Genomic DNA, 25,080 nt, shown 5'->3' with positions numbered 1-25,080 from the left:
TTTTATGCACACAAGAGGCATGTGAACTCGCATGGAAGCCCCGCACGTTTGGCCCCGCGCACACATTCGCGGTTTGAACCGTCTTCCCGCCATTCACCCACTATGATGGACAGCTCATTCAAGGGACCCCTGCGCCCTTCGGGGCGATTGCATAGTAACACACACATGGGCGCTCGAACTAGTTGATGCTCAAATTCAGTGACTCATTCATTAGCCCAAAAACAATCATGAGCGTCTTCGAGGCTGGACAGGTGTGCCTCTTCCCAAATCTACCGTGGAAAGTTAGCTGTGAGGCTGGGTAGAGGCCTTTGCATCCTTGACTTTCATGAGCGCAATCCCCGTGCTGTTCCTGTGACCAGGAGCTTCTTTCTCTTCATATTATTGTGTTCGCACGGGTTGCTGCAAGTTCGCACGCGTTTTGTACAATTTCGCAATTTGCGAAATTGTACAAAACCCTCGCGAACTTGCAGAAACCCGTGCGAACATAAAAAAAAAATCTGCGAATTCGCGAGAATTCGCGGATTTTGCGGATTGCGAGTTCGCAAATCCGCAAAATCCGCGAACGCGAGATCCGCAAAATTCGCCCATGCTTACTCTGTAGTCCACACAGAACCTTAACTCTGTTGGTCCCCCCGGGGATTAGGTTTGGGCACCAGCACCACTGGACTTGCCCATGGACTGTCAAACGGTTCAATGACCCCCAACTCCAGCATTTTAGCCACCTCAGCCTTAATGGTGACTCTGACATGTTCAAAGAACCTGTACAGTTTGTTTTTGATAGGCAGGGTGTCTCCAGTGTGAATGTGGTGCACACACCACTCAGTGATGCCTGGGGTCAAAGACAACAGGAAAGCAAACTCCTCCAGCACCTGCTTGTAGTCTCTGTGCTGCTGGTCTGTCAATTTGGGAGTGAGTACAACTCCCTCCACTGGCCCATCTTACAAATTATTGGAGAGGAGGTCAGGCACAAGCTCAGTTTCCTCCTCCATTCCCTCATTAGTGACGAGTAACATGGTCAACTTTACTGTGAAGGTTCTGGGTGTGCCAGATAGGTGACCTCACGCTCCTTTTCTAAGATTGGATAGAGCCTACTCCATTTGTCATGGAGGGCCCTGGGAGACTCCAATACCCACACCAACTGTCCGGTAGTATATTCAGGCATAGTAGACATCTGATCATACCAGTGTTTCATGAGCTCCTGGCTGGCCTCTAGTTTTCTGCTTGCTTTATACATGTTCTCTGCCATTCTTCATCTCAGGCCTAGCACATAGTCCAGCATATTTTCCTTCTCCGCTTTTTAGAAGCTTCTTCATAGACTCTCTCAGCAGGCAAAATGGCCCCCTCACAGGATATTCAAACAACTCAAAGGGCCTGAACCCAACCCTTTCTGTGGAACCTCCCTGTGTGTAAACAGTATACATGGCAGGAGAACATCCCATCTCCTACTGAGTTTCTCAAACAACCCATTAATCATGCCCTTCAGGGTCTTGTTGAACCTCTCCGCCAGACCATTTGTCTTTGGGTGATAGGGGTTGGTCAACTTGTAGTTGACACCGCACTCATCCCACATGGCAGTCAGATAGTTGGAAGAAAGTTTGTGCCCCTATCTGACACAACCTCTTTCGATAAACCCACTCTGGTGAACACACAAAGCAGTGCTCTAGACACTGCAGGAGCATCTATGGTTTTAAGAGGTATTGCTTTAGTGTACCTATTTGCATGGCCAAGATGTACCTATTCTCTGATGCACGAGGTGGTTCCAGGGTTCCAGGGGACCAACAATGTCCATCCCCGCCCTTTCAAAAGGAACTTCAACCACTGGTATTAGGAGAGCCTGTGTCTTGCCTCCTGCCTTGCCACTGGCCTGACAGATGAAAAGGAACTGTAAATATACTTTTCCTTTTCAAACATATGGGGCCAGTCTTTGACTGTCTCAAATGTCCCGCCAAGGAGATATCATGACCCAAGGTCAAGGTGAACTTTCTGTAACTCTGGGGCACCACCAACTTACTGGTGTCCTCCCAACCCTCCATGAGGTTTCTGGCCTCAGTATAAAGCAGTCCATCTTCTCAGTAGATGCTGTGAAACCCACTGCCTTCCCTCTCCTCTTGCTTAGAGGCAATCAGTCTCAAGCTTTCAAGGGTGGAACAGTCTCTCTGTACCTTACTAAACTCCTCTCTGGAGGGTCCACTTGTTCCTGTCAGTTCTGCCAAATCTGACAGCTCTGACAGGGATGGAGTCCATCCCTCAGAGGCCGGATCCTCCCCATCAGGGTTAGATTCCTCTGGCACCTTGGAGTTCCCTGGGCTGGCTCACCAAGCCCAGTAACCTTGTCCTTGGATGCTTGGCCCTTTTTTTCCAGGGTCCAAGAGTCCAGCTTTTTGTTTCTGGATAGCCTCTGGCCTAGACACAACACATACACACAGGGCAGAGAGCTCCACTATTTTCATTGGAGTGATCTCTCTCCACCTCTGACCACTCTGATGCTTCGAGATCATTGCTGAGTAAACACTGGACTGGGAGCACAGGAGAGCACAGGAGACACATCTACCTTCATGGAGCCTATCACACCTCCCCATTAAAAATCCACCACAGCCATAAGATGGAGTTTGGTAGTGCTGTCTGCATAGGTCACCTGGTGAAACTCACCAGGTAGCTACCTTTCATGAGGCACCAGCTTCTCCAGGACCATAGTTACACTAGCCCCTGTATCTCTGATAGCCTCCACCTCAGCCCCATTAACTTTAGGCCAATGCCTGTACTTTTCCATGTTTAGAAGTAAGGCAGCAATGGTTGCAATATTCACCCCACCCAGGGACACTAAGATTGCTTCTACCACCAGCCTACCCCTCTCTGGGACACATCTTTCCACCCCCACACTTACACTGGCAATTACTTATGATGGCCCCTTATTGAGGGGCCTCTTGGTGCAGGCAGCGTCTCCCTTTTTCTGCCCTGGATGGTTACAGTCCAAGCACTTACCCACCAATGAGGGATCAAAGAACCTACCATTCTTTCCCTGTTACCACATCTCTTTGAATTTAGGTTGGCTTGGCCCCCCTTCTTGACCAGGTTGTTGTGGGTCTTTGGAGGACTTCTTCTTTTTTGACCTTCTTTTCCCCGGGCTTTCCCCTGTGGAGGGACCTGTCCTCCTTTCTTCTGGTAACCCCCCTGGTGCTGTGTGGAAACCTGGGTTCTCACCCACTCATGATCTGCCTTGACTAGGTCTCTAGGACTAGAGAGCTTCTTTGAGTTCACTATGTACTGGTATACCTTCTCTTCAGCACAATGAGTAAAACTGTGTTCTCTCAAAAACAAATTATACCATCCCCCATATGTGTCAACATTGTTACCAACAATCCAGCCTTTCAGTGCCTTTCCAAAGATGTCCAAAAAGTATACTCATGACTTTGAACTCACTTTATGTGTGTCTCTGAACTTAATCCTGTACTCTTCTGGGTTAAACCAAATTTCGCAACTAAACATTGCCTCGTGTGAGTATTGGACTTCTCCTTCTCTCCCTGCAGGGTCAGGAGCCTATCCCTTGAAGCCACTGGAATCAGTTCCCACAAGAGTGAACACCGATGCTTGAGGGGACCCTCCACGTTTCAAGAGCCCTTTCAAATGCAGTCAACCATTTGTCAATGTTATCCCCCTCTGGGTACCTGGGTACTATACCCTTGGGATGTTTGTGAACAAATCCACCACCCCTAGACATCTGAAACTCTTCATCATTTTCACTGCCACCATTTCTTTTCATCGCCTCCTCCCTCTTCCACTTCTTTTCAGTCAATTCCAGTTTCCTCTGCTCCAAAGCTATCAAAGCCATTTGGGCATCAAGCTGTCTCTCTGCAAGGGAAAGTGGTGGTCCATGAGTAGGAGACCCTCTCCCCTCCCACCATCTAGAATCATATGACTAACACTGAAGAAATTGGAAGAGGCACCATCCTCACCTTCCTCTTAGGTGAGATTGGGGGGGGGGGACACCCTTCACATCACCTTGAATCTTCTGAGCTACCCCAGGCCAGGCCCTAAGCGACTTAAGCAACCCTGCCTTCTCTAACTTCCTCCAGAGTCAGATCTGTTCCTGTGAAATTTCATGACTATATGATGGAGTGATACCTATGATGATCAGTTTTCTCTTTCTTTTCTTTGGTGCTTATTTCTTTCTTCTCTGTTACTTTTCTTTGGTTCCTTTCCTTTTTCTTCCTTCTTCCTCTTTCCTTTCCTTGTGTAGAAAGGGAGGTGTGTTGGGTTTTCCCTTGCCTGTTTTGCCTGCCATTGCTTTGTATTCAGAATGTTCCCTGCATGGAACACTGCTGTCATTCTGTTCCTGGCAGTTGCTGCCGGGGAGCTGCTATGGCTGGACGCTTAATAAACCCCTTACACTTACCTGTCATGTGGGCTCCACTTCTCTTCACCTTCCTAATGTTGTTGAAAGCAGACTGCCTCCCATGCCTACACTGCTCCCTAAGATCAGCCAACCTGCACTTGTGCAGTTTAGCCAGTTCTAGCGTCATGGTTCCCTAGTTTTGGGTCACAACCAGCACAACAGACTTAGAACAATTCTGGAAAAATCCAAACAATGGATTAAAAACAGTTTAGTCCAAATTCAAAAAACCTAACCAACGTTTTGTTCTAAGGCAATGTAGATGATTTTTAAAATCTTAATTTACTTTACTGAAAGGTGTACTTGTTAAACACAAGTTCTCATCCACACCGCTGAACACCAAAATGTTGGAAAACAGCTTATTAGTAGTAGTAAATATATATTTACCACTGGCAATAAGGCGAATAACGCGGTCTAAGGCTCAGTATAGGTCTAGGAAATATATTCCCATGCTCAACCCTGGGTAGCTTGGCTGCAAGCAGGTAGGCTTAACTTCAAAGACAGGTATATAAAGCCTTTAAAAACACCAAGTCCGTACATAATTAAGACAAAACACACAATGTGAATTCAACATCAAATTATAAACATAGGAAATATTTTTATCTTTAAAATGACACCAAAACGAAAAACATACAAGGTAGGGAATCGGAGATATGAATTTTTAAAGTTTTAACACTATATAGCAATTAGCAACCTATAGCGCCTAGCGGAACATCAAGTCGTGCTAGACCAGGACAAAGTCAAAATTTCAGGCCGACTGCAAAGGAGCCCTGCCCAGCTACCACTTGCGGTAGGTCGCAGTCAAAGTTTTTACCTTCTAACTTAGAAACTTTTCTGGAGCTTTTCTTTCAGTGAGGGTTTGCTTGATTGCTTTGTGACCAGCTCCCGTTCAAACCTATTGAAGTCAGACCTCCGGAGCCTTCCAGTGGGACAAACCAGAGATCCAGGCCGGCTTGTGGTTGAAGGTGGGCGGCTTGACTCTTGCAGTCACCTTTTCTAAGTTCGGACATAGAAACGTCTATGGAGCTTTTTGTCCCAGGGAATCTCGAGGCTCTTCAGTCGGGTTCGGTGAGGGTTCACCAGCTTGTGTTTCCACCAACAACTGATCAAACTCTAGAGGTCGGACCTAACCTGACCTGCTGGGAAGTGTGCCCAAGGAAAGACGTTTGGAATGTAAGTTATTCAGACTATTTTGCTAAACTGGCTACACCCTGCTATACCTCTAATCTTGCTCATCATGATTCAAATCCGACCAGAGAAAGGTCAGTCTAAGCATTAAGGGCCAGATGTAGGTAATTCTATTTTACCGATTCATAAATACCGAATTTTACGTATTCGGTATTTATGAATCGGTAAAATAGAAGCTGGGAGATGTAGGTAGATTTTAAATTTCAATTACCGAATCGGTAATAATCGGTATTTACCGATTCTGTAATTACAGAATCGGTATTTCCCATTGATTCCTATGGGCTTTGAAGCCCATAGGAATCAATGGGAAATACCGATTCTGTAATTACAGAATCGGTAAATACCGATTCCAGCAAGGGTGCAGGGGGTGTCACTTTGACACCCTCTAGCACCCCCAATACAGGCCACACAGACATGCCCTAAGGGCATGTCTGTCTGTCACATGGCATAGGTGTGCATGCACACATGTGCATGTACACCTGGATTCGGTATTTTACCACCCAATTGGATTGGGTGGTAAAATACCGAATCTAAAAGGCCTTTTGGACTCAGAAGAGTCTCACCTACATATGGAAGTTACCGAATCGGTAAAAATACCGATTCGGTATTTTACAGATTCTGTAAATTTACCGATTCGGTAAATTTACCGAATCTGTAAAATGAGGCCCCTTCATGTCGATTCCTAAATACCGGTCGGTAACGGCCGAATTCGGCCGTTACTGACTGGTATTTGGGCTCCTACATCTGGCCCCTAAATATGAAGCAGAAACAGCATCTAAATTCAGGAGTCCTGAACTGCGTGCATGCACTTCTGTTTTTATCCTTGACAATCCACATCAATGTGGAGGGGAGAGTAGCAGCCAAGTGCTCATGGAAGTGACTCTACAAGGCTACTGCAGGAGTACCAAAAGACAACTATTAAGACACTGAAGGAGAAACAAACTTCCAGGTCGCAGTCATGTGAAGTATTTCATATGCAATGTATAAGAAATAAAATCAATGTGATGTAAACGAGAGGAGTTGTTAGTTGTGACTAATTAAAACATGGAAACATGAGTCTGTTTTACCATCATATCCTCCCTCTATCTTTGTCTAAACCCTTGTACTTAAGCTTAAGTGTCTGTGCACTATGTGACCCTGGCACACAATTTTACATCCTAGCTAGACACCAGACGCGCTTTGTTGAAGATGGTTTATGGTCTTTCAAATATGGGCACATGTTTAGAAATAACCTCATGGCATAAAGACACTGAAACAGGAAGTTAAACAAGATCTATCACACAGGGTACCAGCAGGTATGCTTATTAATGCAACAGCAGTCTGCGCAAAGTCACTGAGTGACAGAAAGTAATATTAGTCTCCAGGTGATATCGCTCCATGTGTCTGTGGCCCCTATGTTTTCATCTTTAGACTTTATATTTTCAAATGAATGCATTATGGTAGGTATATAGTCTTGGCTGAGAAGATTGAAATAGGCACCAAAATACAACAGCTTGTTGAATGAATGCCCTGCACTCAACACCGTCTGTTCCATGAACAGAAAGCCACTTCTTCTCCCTACTAAAGACTGTAGGTTTGGCCTCACAACAAAACAGTATAACCCGTGCAAGCTGACTCGCTGCAGGACTCAGACATTGCGAGGTGTGTTTTAAAGGATGGTTGTTTCCAGGACAGTTAGTGTTCTTGTTGTTAACAAACAATGAGCTCTTGTTGTCTACTGACCACAGCAGGGTGAAGTGGAGTGAGGACATAACTGCAGCCAGAGGAAGCATGCTGATGATGTATTTTTGTGGCCCACAGGAACTACTGGCTGGTCACCCTCCTGGCGGTTGGAGGAGAGGACTTCGACATGACCAGGTAAAGCTCCCTCTGTTACACTGCGTCCCACCACTTACCCCCAGGTTCATCTGGCACATTATATGATTTCCATAGAGTTTACTTTAGCATATGTTTTTTAGCCTGTTACAGAATAATCTACTTCATGTATATATTTTGTATAGTCTATCAACTTTACTTACCACAAACAAGGAGGTCCTATGTGTATAGATTTACGAAAACCAGTTACAGTAACTTGCTGCTTTTGAAGTTGCTTCTCCCAACATAAATGCTTCAAAATAGCTGGTGGTATTGATTCGACCTTCAGGTGTAACAATGTCATCATCACATGCTTTTGCCATCTGTTTCGAATTTCACTGTAATATATCAATAACAAGTTAATGTTTAGCAGCTAATCAATCACTAAAAGGCAGCAGGATTGTAGAGGGCTGTGGATTAAACAGTAAAATATAAAGATAGAATGAAAATCAGACTTTCGAATAAAGCACGCATTACTTTCATATTTCTTCAACTCATGATGTTATTTCGTTATGCTTGCAATATTCTAATATTGTCAACATGATTTTTCTAGTTAAGTAAAGGGAGAAATTTTCAGTTTAAAAACCTAAATAGATTCTGAGCAGACTCCCAAAACCATCTGTCTGTATACACAAAAACGAGCAAAGTTTTACTTAAAAAAAAAAAACACAAGCCATTCAGATGTTAGTTGTATGTTGGCCGCGATTTTGTTTTTTCCTTGTTACGGTTAAGAATGTGGCTCTTTTTTATTAACTCTCAGAATTGTTTTTGGCCCCTTCGTTTTTTTTTTTTTTTATTGACAGTTTTTCAAGTACAAAACAGTACAACAACCCAACAGGCCAGTTTGTTGATACATTAAGGCCCACATGCATCATTGTGTCATTTTGCATTTCTTAATTTGCGAAAAATAAGGAATCGCAAATTAAGAAGTGCAAAATGCTATGCATCATTTTTTTCGGTATTTCTTTGTGATTCGGTAAAAATCGCAATTTTTACCGAATCCCAAAGAAATACCGAATTCTTAAGTTAATTTTCGCAATTCCAAGGCCCATAGGAGTCAATGCAAATTGCGAGTGGCACTTAGAAAATTTCATGGGTGCAGGGGGGGGTCCAAAGGACCCCCCCATGCACCCCTGAAATGTATTTTTCGCATCATGTTGCACACACACATGTCCTAAGGACATGTGTGTCCGTAACATGAATGTTGAATTTTCAACATTTTAAACACTTTTTCCAAATTTACCGAGTGGAACCCTAATTGCGAATTTCCACTTGTCAAAGTAATGATGCATTGCTTTTAAGAAGTCGCACATCTGCGACTTCTTAAAAGCAGCCGCAATTTTAGAACTCGCAACAATGTTACGAATTCTAAAATTGTTTCATGCATCCCAAAAAGCACTTTTGCATTCGCAAACGGCCGATTTTAAGGAATCGCACCGTTTGCGAATGAAAAAGTGCTTGATGCATGTGGGCCTAAATCCGAGTGTGGCTTGGTACAGTGCAGACAGTGTCACATTGTTATAATCGTGGAAGTCGTCTCGCTTACACCATTGATTCAAGAAAACACTAAGTACATGCATTTTCTACTTACAGGCACTGGCATGCAGGAAAACTCAATTTCAAAATAAAAAAAAAACTACACATATGCCGTGGTCTGCGGTGTCCCAGATTGCTCCCCATCAACAGCCTCAGTCTGTCCCCGAACCCATGTCAGGAATGGTTCCAAAATATCCCGAGGGCGGGAAGAAGGGGAGATCAGTTCCCAGAAAACAGACAGCTGTGTGTGCCCATAAGTCACGTCCGCTATCTAGCCCTTTAGGGATGGCGTTCTCTTCCTACCCCAATGCACTTGCCCCTTCCTTTTTGGGCTGCATTTCTGCCCTATCCAACATAACTAATTCTGAATAGTAGTAGGAGTAGCTGTGCCGCGGTCCAGTTGTTTTTTATCCACGTCTGGTTCCTTTCGTTTTATTTGGTCCTGCTGGTACTTGGCTAACACAAGATTCCTGAAATGCACCTTGACCGAGCGGCCTATTTAATGGGCATCACTGCGTAGCCGATGTAATGACGTAACATAGGACCGGCCTACCTCAACCACTGCTTACACTTCTACCATCCCACCAGGCAGCTGTGCTCGGATTCACTCTAACTCGCCACACACCTTTCGGATTCAAAGAAGCAGAAATGGAGGCTGTTCATTTTCATGCATCGCTGCAAAGATCTGGAGCAACCTCCCACAGCACATCAGGGCATGCTCTTCAGTCCTCAAAGATATGACTTTTCAACTAACCCTGCAGTACATCAAGCCATAATCACATCTCATCTTAACTATGCCAGTTTCATCTACGCCTGCCTTCCTTATTACTCTCTCTGGTCTGTTTATACATTATTAAGAATGCAAAGCACAGCTTCTTACGAGCGTGCCTTGCAGAAGCTCAGTTCGTGCACACCAGGTGGGTCTGCACTGGCTATTGAATGAATACCGTGTAAATTAATGTGACAGTCACTACTTGTTCTGGTCCACTCTTCATCCTGCTCTCTGCAGAAGCGGCCGCTCATCTCGCAGCTCCCATCCTCACAGAAGCCTCTCAAAGCGGTATCGTTACTACGATAAGATCTACCTCATTTAATATTCTGCTCATTTCAGCTCCTTTGCAGCCAGAGCGTAGCGCTACAGTGCCCCGCCCGCCAAGCAGCTCTGTTAACTTTTTGCGAGGCCATCTGACCCACAACGACTGACGAGTGTAGTGCGCTAGTTGTACTGTTGTTTGGCACATCTCTGCCTGTGTTTGACCTGCGCCCTTCATTGCATTGCATACCTGCCTGACCGCCTTTGCCATCGCGATCGCCTACTCTATGCCCCAGTGTTGTTTGCAGTTCGACTGCTTGCTGCCATTTTGTTTGTTGTTTGTGCCTCCTTCCACCGATCTCCACCCCGCCTCCCTCGCCCCTCCCCTTCCTCTATACACATATGACCAACGCCTTTTCGCGCAGCGTTCACGCGCAGCGATCGCGCCCCAGTCGGGCCGAAGGTGCGCCAAAGGTAAGCCCGTCTACGCCCGTACGCGCCTGTCCCGCGCCTAGCGCCAGACCCCCTGGCCCTTGTACCACCTACCCCACCCGGATTACATACAACGCCACCACCCTCTTAGCTTTAAACCCCGGCCGTCTCCCCAACTGCTTCCTAGCCGCTCCTAGACACACCCATGGACCTTTCTCTTGCAACTCCTGCAAGTTCGACGGCACCAAGAACAACTCCTCATCCTCGAACACAAAACAGTTATCTGACCCCAACCACCTAAAATGCATCCTGCTCAACACCCGTTCAGTCCACAGGCACGCCATCGACCTCTGGAATCTACTAGACACTATCTCTCTGGACGTCGCCTTCCTAACAGAAACATGGATGAACGCCTCTTCTGCACCAGACATCACCATTGCCATCCCGGAAGGCTACAAGATCATCCGTAAGGACCGCACCGACCAAACAGGTGGAGGCATCGCTATCGTCCATAAGAACTCCATCCGCATCTCTACCAGCTCAGACGTCAACCTTACCAGCGCCGAACACCTTCACTTCCAGATCCACACCAATCCCAAGACCACACTCAGAGGCTCCCTCCTCTACCGACCTCCAGGATCCCGTGCACAATTCAGCGACGACATCACTGACTTTATCACCCCACACGCCCTCCCTTCCGAGGAATACATTCTACTGGGAGACCTCAACTTTCACCTGGAAAAGAGCAATGACAGCAACGCCACCACCCTTCTGGACAACCTCGCCAACCTCGGACTCAAGCAACTGGTCACTACCCCCACCCACATCGCAGGTCACATACTCGACCCTATCTTCACCTCCAGCAAACATGTCTCCTTCAGTCACACCACAACTCTACATTGGACGGACCACAGCTGCGTTCACTTTAGCTACAATAAGACCACAACTCACAACTATCCTCAACCTACTCTGCGAAGAAACTGGAACAAAATCACCATCGACCAGATCTCCTCATCGCTTCTTCAAAACCCCCCTGTCTACTCCTCAAACCCTGACCAAGCAGCCATTAACCTCACCCAATGGCTATCCAACAGCGCCGACACCCTAGCTCCGTTGAAAAAACACCAAATCAAGCTAGGCAGCAAAAACGCCTCCTGGTTCAACGACGATCTTAAGAAATCTAAGAAACACTGTCGCTCCCTCGAAAAGGCCTGGAAAAAAGACCCAAACACCAGCACCAGGGACGCCTTCAAAAACGCCACCCGCATGCACCACCAACTAATCCGGTCTGCCAAGAAAGCCGCATTCAAAGACCGACTAGATAACAACGCCCACAACAGCAAGGAATTATTCAACATCGTCAAAGAGTTTACCAACCCCTCAGCCAACTCCAACGACATCACCCCCTCTCAAGCCCTCTGCAACTCCCTAGCTTCATTTTTCCACAACAAAATTGCAGACATCCACAACAGCTTCGACAACCGACCCGGAGACCAACCCACCCAACCTTCTGCAGGACCTTCACCCCCCTTGAACATCCTTAATGACTGGAACCCAATCTCCACTGAGGACACCATCCGTCTGATGAACTCCATCCACTCAGGATCCCCCACAGACCCATGCCCTCACCACATCTTCAACAAAGCGGACTCCATCATAGCACCACACCTCCGAGACGTCATCAACTGCTCCTTCAACTCCGCCACCTTCCCGGAAAGCTGGAAACACGCCGAACTCAGCGCCCTTCTGAAAAAACCCACAGCTGACCCCACCGAACTCAAAAACTACCGCCCCATCTCGCTCCTTCCATTCCCGGCCAAAGTCATCGAGAAAGCTGTCAACAACCAGCTCGCCGCATTCCTCAAAACCAACAAATCCCTCGACTCCTCACAGTCCGGCTTCCGAGCCAAACACAGCACTGAGACCGCCCTCATCGCAGCCACAGACGACATTCGAACTCTACTGGACAATGGAGACACAGTCGCCCTCACCCTCCTCGACCTCTCCGCAGCCTTCGACACAGTCTGTCATAGCACCCTTTTACAGTGCCTCAGAAACATCGGAATCCAAGGAAAAGCACTGGAATGGATCACCTCGTTCCTCACCGGAAGAACGCAGAGAGTCCGCCTCCCACCATTCAGGTCAGAGGCCACTAAAGTCATCTGCGGCATGCCACAAGGATCGTCACTCAGCCCCACCCTCTTCAACGTATACATGAGCCCCCTCGCGGTCATCGCACGCCGACACAACCTCAACATCATCTCATACGCTGATGACACTCAACTGATCCTATCACTCACCAAAGACCCGAACACTGCCAAAACCAACCTACATGAAGGAATGAAAGAAGTAGCCGAGTGGATGAAGCACAGCCGACTAAAACTGAACTCAGACAAAACAGAAGTCCTTATCCTAGGTACCTCCCCCTCCGCCTGGGATGACTCCTGGTGGCCAGAGGCCCTTGGAAAAGCACTCATCCCAACGGATCACGCACAGAACCTAGGCGTCATCCTGGATTCTTCACTCTCCATGTACAGACAAGTCAACGCCGTTTCATCATCCTGCTTCAATATTCTTCGCATGCTAAAAAAAACATTTCGCTGGATCCCCACCGAAACTAGGAAAACTGTCACCCACGCTCTGGTCACGAGCCGCCTGGACTACGGAAACACCCTATACGCCGGTACCACCGCAAAACTCCAGAAAAAACTCCAACGCATTCAGAACGCTTCAGCCAGACTCATACTAGACATCCCGCGTAAAGACCACATCTCTGGTCACCTGAAAAACCTCCACTGGCTCCCCGTCAATAAAAGGATTACTTTCCGCCTCCCAACCCATGCACACAAAGCACTCTACGAACTTGGACCCGAATGCCTTAACACACGACTCTCCTTCTACTCCCCCTCCCGCCAGCTACGATCCTCCAACCAAGCCATCTGCTGCTGTACCTCGCATCAACAAAACCACCATGGGAGGTAGATCCTTCTCCTACCTGGCAGCTAAAACCTGGAACTCACTTCCCACGCACCTTCGCCTCACTCAGAACCACCTAGCATTCAGAAAGCAACTTAAAACTTGGATATTCGACAAATAATCCCCCCACCCTTCTTCAAGCGCCTTGAGACCCTGTGGGTATGTAGTGCGCTATATAAATCATTTGACTTGACTTGACTTGACTTCAAGAAATCCAGCCCTTTTTGTGTAATTTGCTCTTCCTACATCCTTCTTCTGATGGTTCCTTATTTTTGTCATTCCCAAGACGTAGGTAGATCATTTTCCTACTGCAAGCTCTGAAACTACCTATAGTTTTTCATGACACGGACAACCAAGACATGTTCTGGAAATATCCCATGGTATGTCTGCTCTCCCTTTTCATTAGTAAAGTCTTGTTCCTGAACCAGGAATCAAAGCACTGGGTACCTGTTGAGGTCACCGTGGACTTCATAAAATGACTGCATGCAGATGGTGCAATCAACATAGGGGGCATATTTGCAGTTGGTGGGAGGAGCATTATTGTTTGTTCTCAGGGACATTAAAGATCTCCTACGAGTGGCCAACACCATGAAATGTAATCTAAATTGACATTTATAAAGCGCAAACTGTCACTCCGCGAGGAGTATCCTGGCGCTGAGGGATTGGAGGTGAGAGGGGTCCTAGACGTACTCGCTCGTGACCATGTTAAATCATTGTAAGACAGCAAGCATCAGGGGTGTTATCAATCCATGTCTTCAGAGCCTTCCTGAATTGAATTTCTGTTTTCTGTAGTCTTAGATTGAATGGAAGTGCATTCCAGGCTTTAGTCCCCAGAACGGCAGCAGTTTGTCCTCCTTTTGTTATTCGTTTAAAGGTGGAAGGTTTAAGAAGGTTGGCTGTCAAGGACCTGAGAGTCCTAGTACTAATGTAGGGGGGAAACTGTGCTTAGAGATTCTTAGGTCCTGATTTAAGTGTGGCTCTATATGTAATTAGAAGAATTTTGAAAATGATTCTCTTGTGAATCGGAAGCCAGTGTAGAGCTTTAAGAGAAGCGGATGCTGAGGCTCTGCGTGGGAGCCTCAGGACAAGTTGCGTCGCAGCGTTTTGGACCACCTGCAATTTTTTTATCGTGCATTTGTTGGCTCCTGCGAAGAGGCTATTGCAGTAGTCTAGGCACAAGAGAATCAGGGCCACTGCAACAGTTTTCTTTGCATGGAGTGGGATCACATTGAAGAATTTTTTTAATGATCTGATATGGCTGAAGCACGTCTCGGCCATTGCCAACGCGCACGGGAGAAAAGAGATTGCAGTATCAAACTGTACCCCTAAATTCTTAGCTATCTTGACCCTGTCTGGTGGGGGATTAGTTCCCTCTGGCCACCACATGTCTGGCTGGAAAGTTAAATCTTTCCCAATGGGAAGGATTTCCGTTTTATCGGTGTTACATCTAAGGTGGTTATCCCTCATCTACTGGACAAATTTAGATAGTCAGCATTTGAAGTTCCATTCAGCGTCCATATTGTTGTTATCAAGAGATACAATCATTTGAGTTTCGTCTGCATTGGACGCTACTTCAATTCCGAAGGAGCTCATGAGAAAGATGAGCAGGGTCATATAAATGTTAAACAACAGTGGGCTCAGTGAAGAACCTTGTGGGACTTCTGTTGTTATACTTTTCTCCGTTGAAAGGAAGGAGCCAAGATTTACCGCTTGTCTGCAGTTAGTAAGAAATTACTTAATCCATTCCAGCACAGTCCCTGAAATGCTGCCATGTTCGAGTCTCTTTGGAAGAATCTCATGCGAGATGGTATCGGACACAGCAGAGAGATCGAGTAGAATAAGAACTGCTTTCCTGCCTTTGTCTGCCAGCATTTTTAAAGTGTCTGTGACTTCCAGAAGGGCTGATTCTGTTGAATGCTTTGGACAGAAACCTGATTGTTGTGGGTGCAGAATTTTAGCAGTTTCAATGAACTTGGTAAGTTCCTTATGTACAAATGTTTCTGTAATTTTACCTAGCAGGGGGAGCAATGAGATGGGCCGGATATTAGAGAGCAAAGAGGGATCGATGGGAGGGATCGATGTTTTGTTTCTTTTTAAGAGGTTTTACCAGAGCCAGTTTCCACTCGTCTGGTACTATTCCCATGCTTAACAAAGAATGAACTATTTGATTTATAAAAGTGTTGACTATTTCAATGATTTTATGGAAAGTCATGGGGGGGGCAGGCATCTAATGGGGAACCTGATTTGCAGGGTATGATAGCCTCATGAGTGTGTTCTAAAGGTACCGGCTCAAAGGTTTTAATGCAGTGGACAGTGTGGGAGGGAACTGATTTGGTGATATCATCACAGTCATCAAAGTAGGTTGAGATGTCATTGCACAAGGTTTGTGATGGGGCAATTCTTTCTGCAGCGCTTCAGGGTTGGTGAAAGATTTTATGATCGAGAAAATAACTTTTAATCTGAGTTGGCCTCCATTATTCTCTTTGAGTAATACTCTTTTTTGGCGGTTTTTATCTGGAGGTGATAAAGTTTTCTGCACTTTCTATAAGCTGTTCTAGCTGCACTGTTATAAGATCTTCTCCATTTTCGCTCCCGTTTCTTACAATTGAGGTGATTTAGTGCTAACTCGGGCGTGAACCAGGGGACCTTCTGAGTTTTTGATTTCCTATTCATATCGTGTTTCTCTGGTGGCATTAAATCGTTACAAACCGTTGTAAGCCAGGAGTGAAGGAGGTAAGAGTCCCCCCCCCCCCCCTAGATTTCCTATCAGTGCGGACGTGAGAGCTTGTGCGTGGGCAGCTTCGGGTTATCATCTAGTTGAGCCCATTTATGTCTGGGTTGAGGGTCAGGGGATAATATGGCATGGCGATTTTTTTGTGGGACTCTGAATGTAAGTGGAACGAAGAAATGATATGACCATATCATCAGGAGCGGGGTGTCTACTGATAAGCCCATGAAGTTGGAGCCGACCCCGTCTAAAATATGGCCCTCCTGATGTGTTGGGCCCTTTATGGCCCTCCTGATGTGTTGGGACCTCCACCAATTGGTGTAAAGTAAGTAGCTCTGTACTTTGGAGGAAATTATCAACTCCTGGTTCAGTTCTAGATTCTAAATGAAGAGTAAAGTCGCCTAGCAGCGTAAAATGTAAATGTAAATGTAAATGTAACTTGTATAGCGCCTATCACCCAGGGGTCTCTAAGCGCTGTACGAATACTACTGTGGAACCCTTCCTGACCTGTTACTGTGAGGTTTCCACTCCTGGGCACCCCCAAGGTGAAGCCAGACATCCTACCGTTGTTAGGGCCGGTGTGGAGATTAAGCAAGCTATTGCCCAGAGTTGCAGAGTGGAACCCATGATTAGAGTAGGCACCGAGGCAAAAATTATCGGGTCCGAGGACATTGAGCCCAAGACCCTGCGGCGACGGGGTTTTAACCCTGGTCCCGGGCCAGAACTCTGACTCAGGGTCTGCCACTCTAATCGTGAGCCACACTTCTCCACAATTAGCATATCTAAGCAACAGATGGCTTAAGGAGTCTCTGAGTGAATCTGTGAAGGTGGAACTTTGACCTGGGGGATGATAGATCAGAGCTCCTGAAAAGGATATAGAGGCGCTTAGGGAGATGCAAAAACCTAAGCTTTCCCCGCCCTTGATAGTGTCAAGGTCAAAGTTGGAGCAGTGTAGTGAGTCATGTAGAATAATGGTCAGGCGCCCGCCTCTGCCATTTATTCTGCCCTTCCTATAGATTTTGTAATTGGGTGGAAGCGTGACCGCAACATCGGGGTTGCACAAGTCTTTCAACCACAATTCAGTAATAAATAGGAAGTCAAGTTTCTGATCTAGGATTAAATCTCTAACATCCTGACAACGTTTACTAAGTGATCTAGCATTGATTAAACCTCCTTTACTTTGGGCATTATGTGCTGTGGTGGGCAGGCTTGTCCTATTTATAGATATGGGAGAGCCTCCAAGAAAATCCGTTCTGCAACTATAGCAGGACCAGGCCCCCCAAATGTTATCAGGAGCAATCTGGCACTTACAGTGCCCCTTAGAATTTAAGTATTTCAATGCCTCAGGACGGTAGACAAATTCTGGTTGAATTTGGGCAGCATTTTCTACCCTTGTCGCATCTTTGGCGCGGACGGGCAAAGACGGGCTTGCGCTTGTCTGTTGCGCGTCCGGTCCAGCATGAAACTAAATAGCTGGCCGGGTGCGGGAAGATCCTGGGTTCTGGTCTCCCTACCGGAAGTTAACATGGCTGGAAATTAGGTCCGCCTGGTGGGGGTGTGTCTGCTTCCCTCCACTCAAATGGCAGCATGCCGGCTTTGGGCCGGGGAAGCGGAGACGAACAGCGAGACCACCAAAATGTTAGTGTGCAAGAGTCTTCTAAAATGTTAATTGCTGTAAGATGAGTGCGGGAATCATACACTAAAAAGTGGTACCCAAATAATTTTATAAAAGTCATTTTATTATTTAAAAACAGAAATCATACACTAAGAGAATAGTACCCAGACAGTTTCTAAAAATTAGTTCAGAGTTAGAAAGCACACTAACTACTTTAAAGCCGATTGGAGTGACAAAGTTAAAAAGTTGAAACTGAGTTAAAACGCAGTATTAGGCAATAATCAGGAGGTGACACAGCGAAATGCGAGGTGAAGACTTCTCTCACCTTCCTGCTCCGCCATCTACCGGTGACATCAGGAGATCGCGCTGCCCTCAAAGTGCACCCATCGCCTGCTGAAAGCTGGACCGCACTGTGTGAGCTTGAACTAGAGAATCGTATCTGGAACACCAAAGTACCAAGTGCGGAGCTCAAGAAGTTGCCCACATCTGTGGTGAAGTGGTTCCTGTACTGCAGGATCCCTTGGCTTGCAAAAGCATCTTTGGTGAGCTGATTCAACGGTTGCTGGATCCAGAGTGGCCCGCTTCGTCGACTGTGCCACATTTCCCTTGTGCACCATGCCAACTGCATGCTCATTGCATGCTTTGTCCCAGTGATCGGTTGTAGAACTTGCACCTGTTTGTGTGGCCGAAACTGTCTCCAAAGGTCATAAGACTGACCTCCTGTTAAGACAATAGGGATACAGCCAGCTGCAAGAGTCCTGCTTAACAGTCGAAGCGGGACCTGAAGTTGACCCTACTGTTGCCCCTGTCTTACACCTTGAGAGTCTCTATGTGCCTCCGTTGAGGTATTGGGGGGCTTTATAAGTAATTCCGGTAGTTGTTTGGGACTTAAAAGGACTTAAGTCAGAAGGTAAACTATTTTGAACAGAGTAAAGACCTGTATGTTTTCAGCCACACTGCATTTGTTCTTCTCTTTGGTACTTTGGTGCTTTTCTGCTGGTTTTGTCATCTCTGTCATTATCACTGGGAAGCCACTTCCTGGGGTAGCTGTACACTTTAGTAATCTTTTAAACATAACATAAGAGCAGAAAACAGGGAGTGTTGATAGTTTGTAGGGTAGAGGGGGGAATAGGAGAACAGAGAAGCGTCAGGGGACAAAAAATAAGCTAATGCTGAAAATGAAAGGATAGAGGATGTTGGGGCATGTGGCAGGGAGGGCAAGGCATGACCATAGATAGAAGAGAGAAATGAGGGATTGGGGGATATTCCTCAAGTAGGAAATGAGAGAAAGAGGTTGATCAGGAAGGAGGTGGGGGAGGAAGAGGATAATAGGTAAATAACTACATATCATAGAACTGTACACTTGTGCTACCTAGAACTGGGCTCTTAAACCGTATATTTAGAGTTGGAAAGCAACTCACATGAAAAGTGGTAAGTAATAGGGTTTGGGTTATTTGTTTTGGCAAAGATCGCAAGTTGTATCGCGTCAGTAGCGGGCAGCTCCCCATCTCTGATTTTATCCTTGAATTCTGGGACGTGGTCCTGAGTTCGAGGCAAAACAAATTGCATTTACTCATATTGAAATACCGGGACTGGATGAGCTGCTTCTACCTCAGGGCAACTTGATAGATATGTTATGGCTAGTAACAGAAAATGCAGCGTATTGGGGAACATCAATGTGACAAAGATGTGAGGGAGAAGAAAAACAAATCTATTCATTACTACACTGAAGACAATCATTCATGGAGCAGAAGATTCCAGGAGTTTATGTCAATACGCACAATATGAAATGTGAGATTTCAGAATGTGAATTATTGTATCCTCAGTGACTATGCTTAAGCGTGGGGGGCTAGTTAGAGGGTTATGCGTAGGATTGATAGGATAGTGGCACTTCCTTAACACATAAAGTCTATTATGCAAGGGTATTATAGAAAGATCCTCTGCTGTGTCTTGGTATAACAACGTTTTATCCCTCTCCAGGTTTACCACAATGGCATCCAGTTCAGAGCGCAGGACCATCTTCATTGACTCTGTGATCCATGCACTGCGTTCCTTCAAATTTGATGGGATTGACCTGCACTTTCAGTACCCGGGGTCAGGGGTCAGTCCCCCAGAAGACAAACACAGGTTCACGCTCCTAGTGCAAGTAAGAACCTGACATGCATTGCAAGTGTCTCTGCGTCTATTTGTTGCCACAAACCATACAATGTGTCCACTAGCCACTAGCAAATTGTATCATGGAAGCAAGTGATACATTTAGTGACATATCAGTGTCAGGAACCAAATATTCAATATAACCTGAACTGAAAGTCTGATATAAACGGTACAAAGGGATCGAAATAACCAAAACTCACAGTTAAACTTTTATATATAACGTTTTGTATATGAACATATTTCATCGTAAACAAAGTGTAAGCAAAACTGGCAAATTAATACCCACAACAACGAACGTTCAATGTACACCACAGCAGTATTTGACTTTAAAGAAAACAAGATTTTCAATGTAAAAAAAAAAGTTCAAAACATGCCTAGACATGTTCAATATAAATAAAAATAACAACTCAATATAACCAATATAAAACACAATCAAACTGAACTTAAAGTTGAAAGTAAATGATTGTCCTATCATATTCTTATTGTCTTGTTGGGAAATACTTGAACTGGTCAGCTTCTGTGTAGGCCTCCGGCAGCCTCTACGACACACATCCGAGCCCTCTACACCTTGGCGAGAATCATTGAGATATGGCATCTAGATGCAGATACATTGAGGCTGTGTTCTGCCTCTTCACGTAATTTAAGAGGGGTGGGAAGTGTGAACCCAGCGCCTACTTATATATACACATTCCCCTATTTCCCATATTTAAATGGTAATGTTTTTCCCTAGGAAATGCTGACAGCCTTTCAGTTTGAATCTGCAAAGAGTGGACTTCCTCGCCTGATGGTCACCGCAGCTGTCTCTGCCCAGAAGGCCACCATCGAGGCTGGCTATGAAATGACCGAGCTGTCAAAGTGAGTGGGATGGGATGGGGCGGGATGGCCAGAATTGGACTTAGAAGCCATTTTGGGCAGCTTTGAACGTTCTTCTTGTTGTACCAGTACAATTTGGAGCTCGTAGGGAGGCTCTGACAATTAAACTAAGCTGACAACCTTTCAAGATAAACTTCCTGGAGGATATTTTAGGGTTCTGTGATCAAAATATGTTATATACCGATTTCTCAGAATTAAATATTAACTTGTGCAGCTACTAGATATCTTGTTATAGCTTGAGCTCATGATTGTACCTCGAAGGCTCGGGCCTGGATATACTGATTACTACTGATTTCGCCCCAGGACTACCGACCTTTCACAAGTTCTTGAAGTGATCTTCCTCTGGTGAGTTTTTCATTGTGCCTATTTAAACACACCTACCTCAGGACATTAGACAGCCACGATCGATGCCTGAGCTCTGTGCAGAGTGTGGTCCAGAAACAATATCTTTTGTCAGGAGCCTGGAGTATCATAGGTGGGTTCTCACTGAAGTGTGTAATTAGACACTAATCAGTGAAGCTTGCAATATCCAAATGTAAATCAGAGATGTAGTCTAACCAGGGCCACTGGAATTATGGAACAGGGAAATACCAAATTATGAGGGAAGGCTGAGTAAATTGTGCGGCAAGAAAAGGGCATATTGAGGCACATTTTGTGATATTGATTAATGTCTGGGCATTGGTTACACCTCATTGGTCCCAGTTTAACATCCAACAATAGTAATAAGCATCATAAAGGTGACCAGTCGACCTCTGCAGAGGGCTTTCTACTACGCAACCTGTGTAGCTGTGTTTTTAGTAACCTTTGAACCTTTTGAGCTAGAATCAATTTATTTTGGTTAAAACCTGCAAATTACGTAATAGATGATGGATTATGTGGCATATGTGTCAAATCTACAATTATGTGAAAAATGCTGTGGCCGCACAATCACATAATTCCAGTGGTCCTATAAGGGTATGTGGCTTAGTGGTAACACTTATCATTTAACTTGCAGAATCAAGTTCTAATTATTGTTTAATTTCTTAAGCAGCACAGGGTTTGGTTTGGGCCAGAACTGTTTGTCTCTGTGAATACTGGCTCCACAGTGAGGCAGATTGATCACAGTGTTATGTGCTATATAAGACTACACATTCAATTAGCCCTGGATGTTTGTTAAATAAGTAGACTATGAGATCATTGTGGTTTTCTGTGTCTTCTTCTTCCTATAAGATCTCTAGATTTCATCAGTGTGATGACGTACGACTTCCAAGGAGGCTGGAAAAACATGACAGCACACCACAGCCCCTTATACCCAGGGTCCACTGACAAGGGGGACTCGGTTTACTTCAACTGCGTAAGACCCCGCTTCATAGTCTGTTTCTTAAGACCTCTCATGATTTTGTTCTGAGTCTCTGACTACCAACACAAATTACAGTCTTCCAATTTTTGGTCCACAGGAGTATGCTATGAATTACTGGAAAAATGCAACCACCCGCACTAAGAAACTTCTCATGGGATTCCCCACATTTGGCCGAACCTTCACGCTTAGCAGTACCACCAACTGCACAGTCCACTCTCCAGCCAGTGGGGATGGATCTGCTGGATCTTACACACAAGATGCTGGGATTCTGGCCTATTATGAGGTAATCAGGTTCTCGTTAAGCACAGACCCACAGTTTTATAAAGTTCTGTTACCTTTTCGGATATCTTTGCCCCTATAAAAAAATACACACATACATATATATTTCAAAACAATTCCCTTTCAGGCATAGAGAGATGCATAAATTATGCAACAAAAAAAGAAGCAGAGAACTCTGGGTAGTTCTCAAGTTTAGGTGGAAAGCAGCTCTAGTATAGAGCACTCTCAACACAAGCAACACTCTAGGTTTGCTCACCGCAAATGTCTGCTTTTCTATCAGTCTTTAAGCATAGGATAAGGACAGTGGATGGCACTGTCCTACGCTTACGCTTAAAGACTTTGATAGAAAAGCAGACATTTGAGGTGAGCAAACTTGGAGTGAGTGTCGCTGGTGCAGAGAGTGCTCTATACTGGAGCAGCTTTCCACCTAAACTTGAGAACTACCCAGAGTTCTCTGGTTCTTTTTTTGTGTGGGTAGGATGACCCCTCCCCCCACCATGGAAAAATGTATATGTTTGGTTGTTAAAGGAACAGTACCTAATGTACCCTGACTTCTTTATATACCACACAATTTCGGTTTTACAGACAAATGTTTTCAAGCACAAATATCTGAGTGAGGAGAAAGCTTTAAAATTGGACATAAGGCTACTGAGTATTGACGTAGTAGATTTATACAAGGTGAAGTACCCATTGTAAAACCATATCCATTAATTGCTACTGTGTTGAATCATGACTTAATTGTGGGGCACATAATATTTTCATTTGTATACATATATGTCTCTTCTTCATCATAATTTTGCCAATTTTTGTTAGTGATCAACACAGAGATTTATAAGCAAAGCAAAGATTTTTAAATAAAGATTTTTTGAAGTGCAAACAAGACCACTCTTAAAGGTTTCTATCTATCTAACACTATGAATAAAGTGCAGATGCAAATAAATAACACAATATTTAGAGATAAGCAAAACATCATATATATTCATATAAATACTTGACTCACATTCTAAATATAAAGTGTGTGTGTGTTTTCTCTCTTTAGGATTTACAATAACATGTTGTTAAACTCCATAAAATAACTGATTATAAAAAAATGACATCACCCTGTGAGGCTTCTGCTACCATATATCTATCAGTCAGAGTAAAGTACATCTGGCAATCAGAATAAAGGGCAAATACAATCAATATTATGGAGAGGAGAAAAAGAGATCTGGTTTATACTCCCAAGGTGTAAAAACTCCTAGATATTATATGCATACAATTGGTCATGTTTTGATCCAATATAAAATGCACTTACAATGAATATGGAAAATATCCAATATAGTATAAAAGAGGAAGGAGATAGTAATTGTAAAGTACAATAATCACTATATTAGTACTGTCTCTCCCTAAAAAGTCATCTAAGTCATACAGCGAAGCACTTAGTGTCCCTTCTCCTCCACATCACATAAAGGGAACATGTCGAAAATATAAAGTTTAAGAGAACATACTAAGGATCTTTCATAAAGGTTAGAAGAAAATGTCATAAAACTCACACCTCAATGTCATTAAAAGTACAGTCATTCATGAGTTCATGATCTCCTCATCACCAATTATAGAAAGGTGTGGAGCTCTGCATCAGTATTGAGTCTCCCTGGGAGCATTGTTCCCATAATGATTATCCATTTGGACTCTGCATTTTGTAATGTGATCTCTCGGTTCCCACCTCTCAGGTTCCAAGGAATATTTTCAATGCCATAGAAGGACAGATTCTCACAATTGCTTTCATGATCTTTCCATATATGCTTTTAGATGGCATAAGAAAAGTCCTTGTGGTTGATTGCTCTAAAGTGCTGTAAAATTTGTAGTTTGAGTTTATTCACTGTGCTTCTGATATATTGCTTGCCACAGTGACAGCTTAGAGCATATACCACATGTGTAGTCTCTAATGTTATTCTTTCGTTGACTTTGATTTTTTCTTCTGTTAAAGTAATTACTTGTGGGTGGTTTTGACCATGTTTACAAGATTTACATTTTGGGAATTTAAAGAAGCCATTTGCTCCCAACCACTGAATGCTGCTTCTTCCTCTCTCAGGCCTCTGAAAATACCTGTGCATTAATAGATTGCCCAGAGAGGACACCTTTCTGTGGGTTATGTTGAGATGGTCTGAAACAACAGTTTTTAGCTCCTCATCCTTGTTAAGTAACTTCCAATGATTCTGTAGTGCATCTCTTACCATATTGCTTGAAAAATTATACTGTGTGATGAATCTGATTTTATCTTCTTCAAGAGTTCCCTTTTGTTTACCCATGAGGCTCTTGGGTTGTAATAAGGGCTCCCTTTTCTTTTTCATTGCCCTTGTCTTCGCATTGTCCAGGACTACAATTGGATATCCTCTTCTTAAGAACCTCCCATACATTTTGTCAACTTTTGAAAGGTATTCTTTGTCTTCTGAGCAATTTCTGCATGCCCGTAGAAATTTCCCATAGGGGATGCTCCATTTAATTTTTTCGGGATGGGCACTGTTGGCTGAGAGGATGCTATTGCAGGCTGTTGGCTTGCGTAAGAGAGTCATGCACATTTTTTAATCCTTGATATAAATGTCTAAGTCCAAGTAGTCTATTTCATGTGTGCTGGTATTGTAAGTAAATTTTAGCTGGAATGTGTTGTTATTAGGAGATTTTAAAAAGGAATTCAATGTATCTT

At 44.6% G+C, this 25,080-nt stretch overlaps 1 protein-coding gene across 1 annotated transcript in view; it reads left to right on the top strand.

Moving 5' to 3' along the window:
• The window catches only part of LOC147712853 (acidic mammalian chitinase-like), a 136,504-nt gene that overhangs the window by 31,974 nt on the left and 79,450 nt on the right, over positions 1-25,080 (top strand). Inside the window, exons 3-7 of the mRNA XM_086920388.1 lie at positions 7,379-7,435; positions 19,733-19,898; positions 20,637-20,761; positions 21,989-22,112; positions 22,216-22,401. Coding sequence (XP_086776514.1) covers positions 7,379-7,435; positions 19,733-19,898; positions 20,637-20,761; positions 21,989-22,112; positions 22,216-22,401 — 658 coding nt within the window. The remainder of the gene's footprint in view (positions 1-7,378; positions 7,436-19,732; positions 19,899-20,636; positions 20,762-21,988; positions 22,113-22,215; positions 22,402-25,080) is intronic.

Source organism: Lissotriton vulgaris, chromosome 5 (genome assembly GCF_964263255.1).
Source record: "Lissotriton vulgaris chromosome 5, aLisVul1.2, whole genome shotgun sequence".
Classification (NCBI taxonomy): Eukaryota; Metazoa; Chordata; class Amphibia; order Caudata; family Salamandridae; genus Lissotriton; species Lissotriton vulgaris.
The sequence above is the reverse complement of the archived record's forward strand: the minus strand, read 5'-3'. Positions and strand labels throughout refer to the sequence as shown.